Raw genomic sequence first — 16,489 nt, forward strand, 5'->3', positions numbered from 1 at the left:
GTGAAGAATTGCAAATATTATAATTTAAGTGAAATCTTCTAAACACAGATCATTTCATAAATATGGCAACCAATAAGTTATTTTGGAGAGGTTGGTACAAAAAAGACACTAGCTCCATACATTAGATTTTTTGTATGGAGTTTCAACCCACTGACATTAACTTTATACCTTTTGTGCAAAATAAACATATTTGTAATTGTATTTGTATCCCTCAAGCCGCCGTTAAAAATGTTCAACCTGTATATGCGTATGTGTGTATGTATGTTTGTATCATCCTTATTAACCCTGCACCGTGGGTCATTCTATTTGGACGCGTCCGGCGCGATATCTAATTTCCTTTAATGTTACATAACCCTTTGTTGTGGCTCGCATTATGTTAAACGACACTGCTAAATGTAGCGTGTTTTAAATTTGCTGAGGAAATAGAAAACGTGGCGAGTTTAACACGCTATTTGGTGTTGCGTTGGTAAAATGAGAAGCTTCTATTTTTTTTATATACTGAACTTTACCCGCGGCTTTGCGCGCGTAATCCTTTAGATTTGACGGTTGAATTCAAATTCCGGGTTTTTTTTTTACACAGATTCGATAAATTTCGCAAAACAATTTTGGAGTATAATAAAAAACCTTTCCGATGGTATATATATCGCTTATTATTATTGGTTTTAAAGCCAGTGTCAAGGGTAGATCTATGTAGCTTTATAGTCAGTGGAAGGGGGGATCACATGGTCGAATTCAAGTTATTATTTCGGAAGCAAAACAACTGACAGTATTCAATTAACAAAATCAATTCTTCTCTTTTGTCGAAGAAAGAAAATAATTTTATTAAAATCAATAACTTTACTGTTGTCTCAGACCCAGCCCAAGGGTTCACGAAAGGCCCATCCTCCTTTTTATTACCTACGCAACCCTCGGTGCACGAATCCGAACGCACTTCGCCGATTTTTTTACCTATCAGTTAATTAATTATCTCAAGCAATGCACTCGTGCCCTGTACACACTTTCAACCAAACCCACTAATAACCAAATGAACACCATTGTAGAATTTTTAAAAATAGCTCCATAGCAATTTTCTAATACTTCCGCCGGCTGAAAACGAAACCGCTACAAAGAGGAATGACAAAGCGAGTAAAAAGTATATTTCTGCATTCATGTGAATAAGTTTGTAAAGAACGTTATTCCTCAAGTTTAATACCATTAGGTTGGCTGACGATAAACAAGCGACGACAATGCGCGGGCAAATCCACTCAACTAAATTAACTCACTGGTATCGGGGAGGTGGTCACACCGATACGGGGTTAAAATACATGATTAAAAATAAATCATCATCATCATCATCCCAGCCTATATACGTCTCACTGCTGGGCACAGGCCTCCTCTCAGAACAAGAGGGCTTGGGCCATAGTTCCCACGCGGGCCCAGTGCGGATTGGGAACTTCGCACGCACCATTGAATCGCTTCGCGGGTTCGTGCAGGTTTCCTCACGATGTTTTCCTTCACCGCAAAACTCAGAGGTGCGAGCCGCGGTTTGAACCCACGACCCTCTGCTTGAGAGGCGATAGGTCAAACCACTAGGCCACCACGGCTTACAAAAAAAAAAAAAAATATATATCACCAATGAGGGTTTCTTGATAAGCGAAAAATCGCTAGATGGCGTTAGTGTCGAGAAGTCCGTTTGACGTTACAGTCTTGCATGTGATTGGCTCACTTAGTTATTCAACCAATTACAAACGTGACACAAGTTAAAGTTGTCAAACGATACTAGCGCCAAGATTGTGTTATTACTAGGCAACAGATAAATAAAGTTAAATGAATAGATGCATACCTACTTAAATAGTTAAATAAATATATTATAAAACACCTAAAACTTAGAACAAACATTCGTACTTTTCATAAAAATACATTCTGCCCGACCTGGTACCGAGTCCGGAATCTCAAGCTACGTAATCAACCACTTCTTTCTTCACCACTTCTTCTTCTTCTTCTTAGTATCCTTTTTGACCATAAACCGGCCAATCGGAGCGCAGCAATCGCCATGGTGGTTTGCCTTTTTTTTTCAAACGTATTATATTAATCTTAAGCTTGCGATTTTGCTTCCCTGGAAGAAAACCAATATTTAACCTTATAATCTTCACGGAATAATTGTACCAAATTTCATGCCTTTTATTTATAGGCCGTGTGAATCAATCAGTCCATCACGTTACTTTGTTATGTATACATATGTAGGATAATGGATTTCCACTCCATTGCTGAATTCTTCTTTAGCATTTTTACTTACCTAATACGAGAGTGGGAGGGACGGTACGATACGAACTTCGATTTTCAAATTTCGTAGTAGCCCTTCAGAGGCCTTATTGTCTAGCACACTTAGAATCACGATCTTTTTCACTACCTCTTTCTATCACACGATACCTATAGAGCATGGTTTCTCAAAGTGGGGTACGCGAACCCCTAGGGGCTCGCTATTCGACGGTAGGGGGTTCGCGACAAGGTTTACGTGATGGTGGCTGCAAGACTGGCAAGATGATTAAGATTGGTTTTTGGAGTCTTTTTGTATTTTTATTTCAACTCCAAATTTGTTACTTATTTGTTGTTGTTAGTTTCAGTTTGTATTTTCGTTGGCAAGACGATTCTAACCTATATTTGTTACCTTTTATTGAAATAAATAATATACATTATATTATAATGATGATTGAAATAAAAATAAACTTAGTTTCTCCAACAGTCAATTTTATTACTTTCTTTTGGGGAGGAGGTAGGGGTTCGCTGTCGTCTAGAAACTTTAACAGGGGTACGTGGAGCCATAAGTTTGAGAAACCCTGCTATAGAGTGATGGTAAAAAAACGATAAATGCGATCGCGAGCATTAGACAATACGGCCAAAGCATTTTCATATAAAATTATGCTTATATTTGTGCTACGGTGTGACACGCGCCCACATTTATTTGTATTTCGTTTGTGGGGAATCCGATACCGTCCCCTGTGTGAAGGCATCCAGTATACTCCACCGCCACAATTGCTATCGCCGAATTATTTTACTAATGCCGCATTTACACAATCGTGCGAATCGCGAGGCGAATAAAGAACACGCATATGTAAACAGCGCGCTCGCTATTCGCTTCGCATCGCGATTCGCGCGCTCGCGTTGGGAGCGGTTTTTCGGACGCGAAAGTACGCGAATAGCGAACACGAACTTACTGTGCCCCTAGTGTATGTTTTCGGTTACAAAATACGTCTCGATCGCGTTCGCGTGACATCTCGGTTCCGTTAGAGGCGCTGTTCGTGTTTCCATATAAATTGAGATTATAACGCGAACGCGATCGAGACGTATTTTGTAACCGAAAACTTACACTAGGGGTACTGTTTATACATTCGCCTGCATTCCGTTGACAGCTAGCGCCGACCCAACAGGACGTGTAAACAAAATGCGAGTGGAATGAAGTGCTAATTTTAGAATTAATTAATTAAATAATTAATTGTATAAAATTAATAGATGTAGCGCGCATGCCGCCATTATCACTTCATGTGTGTGAACAGTAGTTTGCGACGGCACTTCGTATACGAATGTTTGTCACGAATGGCGAACACGATTGTGTAAATGTGGGGTAAAAAATGCCGGTCAAATCTTACAAAAATATACCACAGAAACGTAAAAATTACCATCTGGAAGTCTTAATCGCTTGTATATTGCCAATATAGACGTGTAGTGCCATGTATGTCAAATATAAGTCAAACTACTAAGTAGCTAGTTTCTAAATTGGTTAAATTGATTACGTTAAGAAAATGCGTTGTTATTAAAAGCCAAATGTTAACTTATTAAGTTTAGTACATATTAGGATGTGTTAACATTTTTTTTTACTTTGTTACGTTAACTCCGACTAGAACTCATACATCAAGTAACCAACCAGTAAATTTTTATGTATGACTCTCTGGAGACCAACGGACTAAAAGGTATGTTAGTGAAACCGGGGCATGTTAAAATCTATTCGACCGTGGTGTTAATTAATGTTTGAGTGTGAACTAGTTTTTATTTGTGACTATAACATGAATAAAAATATGATTGTCTTGAAATTTGATATGAAAATCTACTTTTGATGACAATGCAAGAAAAGTAACCAGAATTTAGGTAAGTAGGTACAGTCAAAAAGCTTGTATTATTTATTATTTTTTTACAAAAAAACTTATTTAAGTGACTCTCCAAATTGCTTATCGAATACGTTTACGTACGCCATTGACAAGTAGGTAGGTACCTATACAATTTTATGGGTGATGCGTAATTTTGCATGGATTCCTCCATGTAAGGTCAATGTGGCCAAGACCGGCATACTTCATTTTTTTTTTACTTCGGAGTGATCTAGCTGCGTTAATTATTCACCTATGTTAACACTTATACTTGCATACGATGAAGAATTTCATAAATAATCGTTAAGCTATAGAGACAGATCATTTTATTCACAAATGAAGCAAAAAAATAATATTTTCTAAAATTCGGCGAGTAGACGGACTTCCCGTGTAGTTTAAGGTAAGTCCGTCTAGTAATGATATCGGCCATACTATGGGTGCTTATATGTTTGTATTCGAATCCTTAAAAAAAATGAAACAAGACAATGAAAAGTGTACTTTAAACTTGTTAACATAAGGTTTAGATTCGGAATAAACACAATTTTTCTTATTCAAAGGCAAGTCCGGCATATATTACGTAAATGGGGTGGTAAACCTTTTTTGGCAAAAAATATATTATAAGTACTTACTTATTTATAAGGTTTCCCAAATAAAAGGTCAATTGAAATTTTAAAATGTATTTTAATAGTTTAATTTTTAATTTACTGAGATCAAAGAGGGTCACCTAGCACTGATAGTGCAAGCTTTGCTTAGTTTGGGGCTAATATTTATTTGATTATTTATTTATTTGATAGGTATTTTTAATTTATATTTTCGGTGACATAGTGCCACAGCATAGTGCTGAGGGTGAGGAACACATTTCCGTTCTAGTTTCAAGATCAAAATGCCTTATGAAATCGTAATAATATTAAAATCGTAAAAACAGTTGGTAACTTCTGATTCAAGGGAAGTCCGGCATATGACGGACTTGCCTTGTACATAGTAGACGGACTTTCCAACTTAACGAAATTTTATTGTGATAAATGATGGTACGTATAATTACAAAAGTAAGCCAATTTCTGATAAATTAAACACAGAATAAAGATAACTGGTTCTTATATTACTTATGTAGTTACTTTCTGGTGCAAAATCTTGTCACGAACTATTTTTAACAATTTTGTTAGCAGAGACCGTCGCACTATCATTTCGAGTTCCATACATGCAATTACTTGTTTAGGCGGATTACTCTGAAGTTCGTTGTCACAGCGCCATCTGTTTTAGAGTGAGGGAACAAGCGCGACAAACTGCTTTATAGACTGGACGCTAAAGCAGGAACCGCTTTCAAATTCAAAAGTTATAACGTGTTGACGGACTTGCCTTGTAGACGGTCTTGCCCACAGTGACCTTAGGTACTTAGATAAATCTGCTGCGAGTATTAAACTAAATCTCAATACGCTTCCAAGCACATTCGCAACTACGGAGTCTGGCAAACTTGGCAAGTGTACCGCGAGTCGTTGACCCCGCGGCGCCGAAACGTCGCGCCGCCCAGTCTCCTGTTATCTGTAGGTATCGGAGATAGAGGGGTGCCGTGAAAGAGACACTTGATTTTGCCCGCAACTTTGCTTAGATCTTAGCGCTATGCTTATAAATGATTTGTGCGTCAATAGAATGAATGCTCTGGCAACTGATAATGATGGGCAAAATGGCAGGCAAAAGAGCAGTAGTAAGTCATGGGTAGAAATTGTGCCTACGCAATATCCGGGAATGGACGGGAATTAAGTGCGCTGAGAAGCTTTTCAGACTGGGAAAAGATCGAATCAAATATATAAGTTTAGTTGGGTTGCGGTGTAATAAAAAAAAATAGCGATTGTGCCTCTCCAGCTAGTGAAGGTTGGCAGTCAGCCCCGCATATTTGATTCGGTCTATTGCCAGTACACCCGAGATATCAATTTGACATTGTTATTCAGATGTTTTTCAGATCTATGCCAATCGCTCTTATTTTTTTATTAGACCGCAACCCAACTAAACTAAACAAAGGCCAAGAAAAACACTTGTATTGCATTAACAAGAACCGTAAGTTGCAGATACACCCACTTCCGGTGGACAACGAGCTTTGTCTACCAACCGCTGTTAACTTCCGGTTTCGAAGCGAACACTTTTAACGACCCTAACTAAAGAAAACCGATTCTGAATCTTACTTCTACGCAATACATGCTTCAATTGCGTGACGCCACGAAAAAGTCAGTTAAGATTTATTCTTTTTTACATTTCCCACATTTTCTTTCGCTCGAAACAAGTTTGGATTTAATGAGCTATTTCTTAAAAGGATTTTTTGTCGTTAAGATTTTTATGAAGATTTTTGCTGCGCTTTTTTTTAACCCAGATTGTAAGATTTGACATTATTTTTACAAGCCTTTATTATACTTTTACAGTAGTACTATTAGTTATTCTGTGGTTTTATAACGTTTAATTGTTCGACTCAAATCTTGCAAGTGAAATATGACAATGTCTGGTGTTGTCTAGTGTTGTGTTGACTTGAAATTCAGTAAGGATAATAATGAAATAATTAGTAGGTGCCAAACGCGGTCCAAGGGGGGGGGGGCATAGGGGATATGCCGCCCCCCCCCAAATCATACACGTCAAATTGAAAAATCATCTAAAAATTTACAAAATAACCTGTAATGTAACATTCGCTAGAATACTCTTTACAAGTGAATGCTCTAGTCATCAGCACCTTAAGCGAAATCCAATCTAGGATGAATGGACATTTATTAGGCAAGCGCTTCCCATCAGGCGTGATTGTGGTCGAACGCAAGCCTATTTCTGTTTAAAAAAAACCTTAAACGAAAAGCTAACCTACCATTTTGAATACCATTTTGGTACCTTACACTTTAAATTTTAAAAGTACTTAATCACATTGAAATTTGGATCGCGATGAAAGATCACCATCACCATCTTGCTCGCTAATCCTGCCGTGAAGCAGCAGTGCTTGCACTGTTGTGTTTCGGCGTGGAGAGTAAGACAGCCGGTGAAATTACTGGCACTTGAGGTATCCCATCTTAGGCCTCTAGGTTGGCAACGCATCTGCAATCCCCTATGGTGTTGCAGGTGTTTATGGGCGGTGGTGATCTCTTACCATCAGGAGACCCACTTGCTCGTTTGCCATCCAGTCGAATAAAAAAAAGATCACCTTGTATAAACACAACTAACCTCCCCTAACAATAACATTTCACCCTCTGACGCCGTGCAGTCGCGCCAGTCAGTCTGTGTCCCGCCATTCATATCCCGGGTCGGGATCGAATCGGGGTTCCAGAGGAGCAGACTATAAATAATGCTAATTGTGTCGCAATGATGACACATTTTGTGAAGCCTAAATTTTACCCGTGACTTCTGAATCACTGCTACTGGGAGTTTAAATTCCGGGATTTTGTCAAATTCCCATAACACTATCCCAAAATTCCATAGGAATTCTCCACAACTTTCTTTGTGAAACTATTCAAGATTTAATTCAAAACTATCTAGTAGAACCCCATACATATGTATGTAGGTTTAGTTAGGTTTCTTTTACAACAATCCTAAAGTACTTACAGAAATGCCTGTAATGAATGTGTTGAAAAATTGATCATTTGGGAAACATTTTTGAACATGAAACTACCGTAAGACTCACTCATATTAAATACGGGCTCAGATTAGCCCGAAACATATCGTGCTAAACTCTATTTAAGAGGTGAGTTATCCGGGTCAATATCATTTAATATTTGGGAAATATATCTTGGGCGAAAAATTAGAGAACCCAATATAACGTTAGGTAAAAAAATTCGGTCGATGGGACTATTGGTACAAATAGCGATGTGTGTATTGTTGCAGAGATTCAGCTATCTACAGACCAATGTCATCCAAATTTTTCCAGCTACATTACGCGAAAAAAAAGACAAACACACGCACAATTCTTTACATATGTATATAATATAGCTAAATGGGATCATATAAATAAATGCTGGCATTTTTCGCTGTTGATACTCTCGATATTTTTAGAACTGATAAAGAGAATGAGACCCTGCAAGTGCGAGTCCGTCTCATACTTCGATGAGAAATGAATCTATTATTACTCGACGCGCGCCGTCTTCTATTTTCGCCTCGGTGCTAAATAAAAACAAAAACGCAAGTTCTACAATCAATTCACTTAATCAAGCAAACCTGTAATCACGTTGGAAAGTGTTGAGAGGGCTTTATAAATGAATTCAAATGATAACGCGCCTCGTTAAAGGGTAGCCGCGGAGCGCCGGAACCGCCGCTATCGGCGAGTTAACGTGCTGGTGTAAGGGACACGCGGTAGCGGCAAACAGAACTAATTAAATATAATATAATGGGAACTATATTTTCTGTCTTTGCCCAGTAGTGGGACATATTACAGTCTACATAAAAAAAAACTTTCACTTAAATTTAGATTTGTCACTAAACTGTGATACCCTAGCTTTGCTTAGTTTGGGGCTAGGTCAATTGGTGTAATTTGTGAGAAGATTATTATTATTATTTCATTCATTGTACATCATATCGTCGAATTTCAGTTCAATTATTTGATAATCAATATTATTTTCCAGTGATTATAATTAATTTTTAAGTAGCCATTTCTATATTGTTTGGTGATTCAGTTTTAGTGACACATTTATTATTTTGCAACCCAATATTTTCATTCAATCAATTGATGTTATTTCCAAGTAATTTTTAAATAATATTTAGGTAACCGTTTTCATATTATTAAAGTCTAGTCTAGTTTATTATAATGCAGGTCGCTTATCGCTTATACCACAGCCACGCGCGAAGAGGAGTGGCTAACGACCAAAGATTGCCGCCGGCTCTAAAAGATATTTGGCGCGAAAGCTTTCGTCGGCGATCGTAATCGCCCCCGTATAGGACGGTTTACAACCAAAATGTAGTTTTTTAAGTGATTATTAAGTAAATACCTGGAGTAACCTTGTATAGCGTGGGGCATGCCACAATAGAGAGAGCTTCAGGCCTGAGGACCGAAAACATCAGTAAACACATCCCTCACCGTAGATAAAGTTCGCTTTTGTACTAATGAATTTCTATGTTTCTGTTTCCATATTTTTTTATGTGCAATGAAGAGGTTGCGTACAGTCGGTGCCCTAACATAAGTATCTACTTTTCCATTCGACTAGTATCTCTTCTGTACGAAATAAATGCAAGTAGAAGCTTTGAACGCGAAACTACCGTGACTCACTCATAGTTAAATAAGACCGGATAACTCAAGTCTTCAATCGAGTTTAGCTCCACATAAGTATTTTGGGCTAATTCGCAGGCCGTCCTCTCACAGCACTGTTTTGCACACAGCTCTGCTCGCGGGACTGCTCGACGAAACTAATACTGGCACACAACTACCCTCGATTCATCGTCATTTTTGTTATTACCGTCAAATGTAGGGTACCACTATACCTGGTTTTGATAACAACATCCCTCTGTGAAGGTACGTTCACACCACCCGTTGCCGCAGTACGAGTATTCAACACTGTTTTCCAACTCGGGGGTACAATGTTGCCATCAGATATTTCGGATTTCACTATTATAATAAATGCAAAAGTTTGTAAGTCTCTTTGTTTGTTTGTTTGTTACCTTATCATGAAATTAGGTATTGAGAATAGTTTGAGGCCCGGGGAAGGACATAGGATAGTTTTTATCCCGGCAAATTGTATGGTTCCCGCGGGATAGAGATAAACAAATCCTACGCAGATGGAGTCGCGGGTAATAGCTTAGTACCAATAGAGTGCATACTTGTGCTGATATTTTTGGCCACCTTGGCCGCTCCGAAATATCTGATGGAGACTGTACCGACCAACCTCTGCAAGTGCGAATACAAGCTCTTTAATTTGTATGGTATTAACTTTATCCGGAGATTGTGGAGCCGATAAGGTTAATTTCCTCAGTCGAGTGTCGTGTTCTTTGGAGGAAAAACGGGACCCTTGATAAGGTTGAACACGATACTTGAGATTGGATGCTTAGTGGCTTTACGGACTTTGCTATTTTACCAGAATATGAGAAGGTCAACAGAAAAAACGTAGGTTAAAACTACCTACACGGAAATGTATCAGGAACGTGTGAAAATAAATACAGTTTAAAAGACTAATGGACGAAATATTTCATTTTACCTGCGACTTCGTCCGCGTAGAATTCGGTTTTTCACTAACCCGCGGGGACTATGCAACTATGTCCTTCCCCGGGACTCAAACTATTTGTATACCGGATTTCGTCTAAATCGGTTCAACGGTTTAAATGTGATGAACAAACAAACATACTTACAAACTTTCGCATTTATTATATTAGTTGGATAACACCATTTTCGGTGAAACTATTGATAATAATAATATGTAGGTACAAACTTTTGTAATCTATATAATTATATAGATTAAGTTAGGTGAACTTTACTTTGCAAAAATTCTATGAAGTTGACAATATGTCAAGTGACCATTAGTTATAATTTCGTCCATTATTATTTTTGACACTATGTATTTTCATACGTACCCGAAATAATGTTATAAATGTATGTTATAAATGAATTACTTAATGAAAATCAGTCCACAGCAACTTGTCCAAAAAAATAAAGCTCAGTTAACGTCGAGGCGGTGAATCAGTGGCTTGTAATTAGAGGGCTGAAGACAAATATGTACAGCACTAATTTGCGCTGGACATGCGACCTAAAGAATGGCAGCATTGAGGGACTGTTCACTTTGATTTAAGTAGGTGCTCTTTATTTGAAGACCAGTGTTTACCTGCAGCATTGCACGAGTAAATTATTAGATACAGCAGCTGAATAGAAATTTCGAGATTTGGCAAAATTCCCCTTTGAATTACATCAAGGTCGTTATTGACATTTCAAAATGTCGAAATCTTTACCACAAGGATTAGAGAGTTGGAGGTGTCTTACGAGTATATGCAAACTACGGCCAAAGCCCTCTCATTCCGAGAGGAGACCTGTGCCTTACAATAGTATCTAGATAGAAAGGCCAAGATGATGATGATGAGATGATAGGATAGGATGGCACCGTCGATCTAGATGCCTACATTGTTTACAACAATGATTTTAAAACCTCTACACTAAGGACTTGTGTTTTGGCTTGCCGTGGCAATACGCAGAGTATGGCTCTTTTTGCTTCTTTCGGCACGTTTCTTTTCTCTCTTCCTATTGAATTATTTATAAGATTATGTGAAATTGTTTTATTTTATATAATTTATGTAATAAAATATATTTTTCTTGTTATGCCTAATTTTAACCGTAAAAGTAACAAAAAATTTGCAATTGAAATAAAAAATACAAAAAGATTCCAAAAAACCAATCTTAATTTGATTGCTTAATAACGACATCTCTTGTCCGGGTGAGCGGTTAGTTCCAATGGGGTGCTGAAAGTTTCTCGATGAGGGCTACAGTATAGATGTCGCTAGTGTCGCTGCTTAAGTGACTAAATAAGAAAACAAACAAGCTGAGATATGTGGTGCGTAGGAGGAATTCGTGTCTGTATCACTGTCCAGTGGTGGTGTAGTGGTATAGCACGTGGCACGGAATGCCGAGGACCTGGGTTCGATTCCCAGCACTGGTCTTATTTTTCTGGTTATTCTATGCATCTATATTTCAGTTTGTATTTTCGATATTCCTAATTTTGGCAAATGTATTATTTCTTTCTTTCTTTTGTCATTGGGCTTTTCTAATCAATAATTTCCGTTGTTCCAGAAAGCCCGATGCGGCGTAGTACGTGACGAGCCGGCGCGGGCGCAGACAACATGCACCAATGCTCCCTGTTCATACTTACGCTACTCTGCGTATCTGTCAAAGGTTAGTGGAGATACAATACACTACAATCCAATACAATACAATACAATACAATACAATACAATACAATACAATACAATACAATACAACACAATACAGGAACTCTGTTAAACACTAACAACAGTAAGCAGTACAGGAGACAAAGTTATATAGAGATTTTCCAAGGTAGCAATAGGAGATTTTCAGGGTTCTCTATCGTTTGCCCGCATTTTATATGCCCGAATGTATCGTTTTCTAGAATTTTCATTTGCCATAAAGTAATTTATTTCTGAAATAGTAATTTCTTCAGAGTTGATATTAAACTAACCTAACCTAACCTACTGCAATCTATATGATGACATTAAAAAAAATCCTGAAAACAGCACGGTTCTATATATTTTATGGCAAACGTTGGTATGGCAAGTGAAATTCGGGCAATTGAAATTCGGGCAAGTAAAGGTAAACGGATTTTCAGAACTTAAATTGTTTGAACTAACAACAATTACTTCACTCCCCGGCGACTTTATAGCTCCGTCTATACATCTTTTGTGAGTCCATGCAGCTCTTCCACTTCAATACTGTAACTGTAAGGCCCACACAAATCACAAAAATCCTACTATCACCACGACTACGGTGACGCGTTTTGGCCCCAATCAGAGTTCATGTTCAGAGCAACACAACCGTTCACGAAGCTACCAGATGTTCAGACATCTCTCGTCTAACATTTGACTGAATAAGGCTATGTTTTCAGATATATCCGGAAGCTGGGAGGAATGGTGGACGTACGATGGAATTTCCGGTAAGCACCATAGTTTTAGCTGGAGTAGCAAAAGTTGTGGTGATAATTGAAATTGGATTCATTCAATGGGCTCAAACTTCTGCCGTGCTCTAACTAAAAGACGGCTAAGTGGCAAAACATGTTTTTTTTGACTGGCTGACAAACAAGCAAGTGGGTCTCCCGATGGTAAGAGATCACCACCGCCCATAAACATCTGCAACACCAGGGGTATTGCAGATGCGTTGCCAACCTAGAGGCCTAAGATGGGGTACCTCAAGTCTTACTCTCCACGCTGAAACACAACAGTGCAAGCACTGCTGCTTCACGGCAGGATTAGCGAGCAAGATGGTGGTAGCAATCCGGGCGGACCTTGCACAAGGTCCTACCACCTGCATGATTTTGAGTTATGACCAAAAAACTAAGAAAATCAAAGCTTTTAGACGACCAGATGGCCTAGTGTTTAGAGAACCTGACTACGAAGCTTGAGGTCCCGGGTTCGATTCCCGTGTCGGGGCAGATATTTGTATGAAAAATATGAATGTTTGTTCTCGGGTCTTGGGTGCTTAATATGTATTTAAGTATATATCTATCTATATAATTATATTTATCCGTTGCTGAGTACCCATAACACAAGCTTTGCTAAGCTTACTTTGGGACTAGGTTTATTGGTGTGAATTGTCCCGTGATATTTATTTATTTATTTTTGCTAGATTATCCTTATTCCGCGGGAACTATGTAATTTTCCAGGAGAAACTATACGAGGCGTAATAATTAGTCCAGCATTTTAGGTTCATAATTTATTTATCCTTACTAATATCATAAATGAAAAGCATGTCTTACTGTCCGCTACTACTTCACGCTTAACCGCTGAACCGATTTAAATGAAATTTGGTATGAAGATAGTTTAAGGCCTTGGCAAGCACTTAGAAAGAAAGAAAGAAAGAAAAACATTTATTCGTGACAAACATAAGAACAATACAATACAATACAAATATTCTTTATTGCACACCATAAAGCAGTACAAAAAAACTTATAATATAAACACTTAGATTCAGGGTAGACAAAATAGGCGGTCTTATCGCTTAAAAGCGATCTCTTCCAGACAACCATTTGGGTACAAGATATTATGTGTTACAAAAATAGGTGGCGGAAACAGAAACAGAAAATAAAAACAAACAAAAAATCAAGAACAATGGATAAAAAAAATATATATAGTTTTATGTATGTCACGAAATGGTCCCAAATCAGCAATCTGCCGGTCTTGCGAACGGCGCTAGTCTTCTTTTGGGACCATCTGGTCATCATACATTAAAAAAATTACATAAGTAATAAAATACAGTGAGACCGATAAAATTTTCACTTTAAAAAAAACTTAAAATTAAAATGTTACCTGTATTGTATTTTGTTACCTATATTGTATTTCGATCCAATTTATAAAATGAAAAACAAATTGGATAGGCATAACGTATACCATTAAGAAGACATGGCACAGGCCAGTCTCCTTTACCCATTGACAACTTCGTATAGTTTTTCCCGGAAAATGGCATAGTACCCCCGGAATAAAGATTAACGATGCTTTCTTAGCTTCTTCTTCTTAGCGTCTCAATCTGCGAATTCAGAGAATTTTGAATACCTATTCTTACGGGAATTTTTGCTGATGCCGGAATTTCAATTCATCATCATGATCATATCAGTCGTAGGACGTCCAATGTTGGACATAGGCCTCCCCCATACATAGACCTCCCCCAAAAAATAACTTAATTCATCATCATCATCCCAGCCTATATACAGGCCTCCTCTCAGAATGAGAGGGCTTGGGCAGTAATTCCCACGCGGGCCCAGTGCGGATTGGGAACTTCAAACACACCATTGAATTGCTTCGCAGGTTTGTGCAGGTTTCCACAAACATGTAGATGTTTTCCTTCACCGTACCGTAATAAACTCGTGGTATATTTCAAATGAAATTTCGCACATGAGTTTCGAAAACTCAGAGGTACGAGCCGGGGTTTGAACCCACGATCCTCTGCTTGAGAGGCCATAGGTCAAACCACTCTGCCCCCAAAAATTAACTTAATTAACTGCTAACAATTCAATTCAAAAGCTAGTATTTTACTAAAACATACTTTTAGATCTTTTCATTACTACATGACGGGAAATACCTACATCCTCAACTATACATTACTAATTATTGCCCGCTGCTTCGTCTGCATGCCATCAGAACTTTGCACTTTCCCGAGATAAAATAAGCCTATACAAATCTATAGAGAATTAAAAACTGTCTATTACTTAGTCTAAATTATTATATTAAATTTAGTTATGGTAGAACAGTAACTAATTATATAAATAAACGTCAATCGAACGAAACGATATAATTTATCCATGCCACGAAATTTGCATGGCGATTGTATGATTTGATTAGTTACAATTGTACGTAATAATGTTTTATACATACCAATTCCCATTCATTCCCTTAATCATGCCCATGCTCACTCGAAAAACTAGGACATATTCCCATAATGACGGTGGGTAATGATCACAGATACCATCTTAATGACGCGCCCGTATCATTATATTGGATAGTGAATGTCCGACCCAACCGGGGTTGACACTTACGGCGAAGGAACACTGAAATGTGATGACTCAGTGATAATGGTAATGATTTTTGACTGATCTGAATTACAGTTTCGTAGTTTTTGTCTGTAAAAGTAAATACATACGTGAGCAATTGCTTGCTTAAGTATTTCATTTAGAAATAAAATATTTCTGCCTCCGTTTTTCTGTTCTCTAATAAACATTTTAGTTCCACAACCACAACTACCTAATTTCACTAATATGATAAATACGAAAGTTTGTGCGAATGAGTGCATGTGTGTGTGTCTGTTTGTGACTCCTTCACGCTTAAACGGCTGGACGGATTTGGATAAAATTTTCGTATGGGGATAGCTTAATATCTCAAATAAAACATAGGCTACTTTTTATTCTCATATTTCTACTTACTTGGGATAAAATCTTGAAATCTTAAACGCTAGGAATCCAGTTAAATATCGAAATCTCAATTCAACTGCAGCATCTGACGGTTTACGCGTGCAAAGCCACGTGTAAAGTTTAGTATAATAAAATTATTGGACTATGGTTCGTAAGTACTACGTAGATAGTTTATGTAGGTTTTTATGTGCACTTAAATCATGTATTTCTTAAATATGGTATTTAAACTTAAATCTGTACCTATACACATTCAAAAACACAAAACTAAAACAATTTCACCTATTTTACGTCACAGAGCTCCGTAAATAACGAAGACCGATTAGATTACCAACAAAAACCCGATCCATGTAATTACCGCACACTAATTGCGGTGGTATCTCCAATCTTCCTCTAATAACACTCCAGTAATGACAGTCCATACATACTTTATTGATACACTATTGACCTACAAAAATCTCCTAATGTTACGGTAATGACGAGTCCGGGTATCTCCGGATACAGGGATACCCTACATTACGTACGATTCAGTGCACTATGATGACCAAATTTTGCGGGCACCCAAATTCCTATTGAATTTGATAGTGTAGTTACGTAGGGTTGAATAGGCTTTATTTGAATAACGCTCGGCTAATTTTGATTCGTCATCGTTTTAAATATGCTCATTTAGTTTTGAATTCATTTTAATAGCTAATCTGGTGGAAATTTGCTAGGTTTGAAAAGTTATCTGCGTGATATGTACCTAATTTATTGAAGGAAATTTGACGGTTTAGTTTTAACATGAATAATAGAATGGTCGTACTTTCCAATAAT

At 37.7% G+C, this 16,489-nt stretch overlaps 1 protein-coding gene across 2 annotated transcripts in view; it reads left to right on the forward strand.

Annotated features, from left to right (window-relative positions):
• LOC141435443 (carbonic anhydrase-related protein 10-like) overlaps positions 1 to 16,489 on the forward strand; it is a 96,481-nt gene that overhangs the window by 50,251 nt on the left and 29,741 nt on the right. For both annotated transcript variants that reach the window (XM_074098124.1, XM_074098125.1), the window contains exons 2-3: positions 11,839 to 11,940; positions 12,668 to 12,715. In XM_074098124.1, the coding sequence (XP_073954225.1) occupies positions 11,889 to 11,940; positions 12,668 to 12,715 (100 nt within the window). In that variant the 5' untranslated portion in view covers positions 11,839 to 11,888. The remainder of the gene's footprint in view (positions 1 to 11,838; positions 11,941 to 12,667; positions 12,716 to 16,489) is intronic.

This window comes from Choristoneura fumiferana, chromosome 15, assembly GCF_025370935.1.
Source record: "Choristoneura fumiferana chromosome 15, NRCan_CFum_1, whole genome shotgun sequence".
NCBI lineage: Eukaryota > Metazoa > Arthropoda > Insecta > Lepidoptera > Tortricidae > Choristoneura > Choristoneura fumiferana.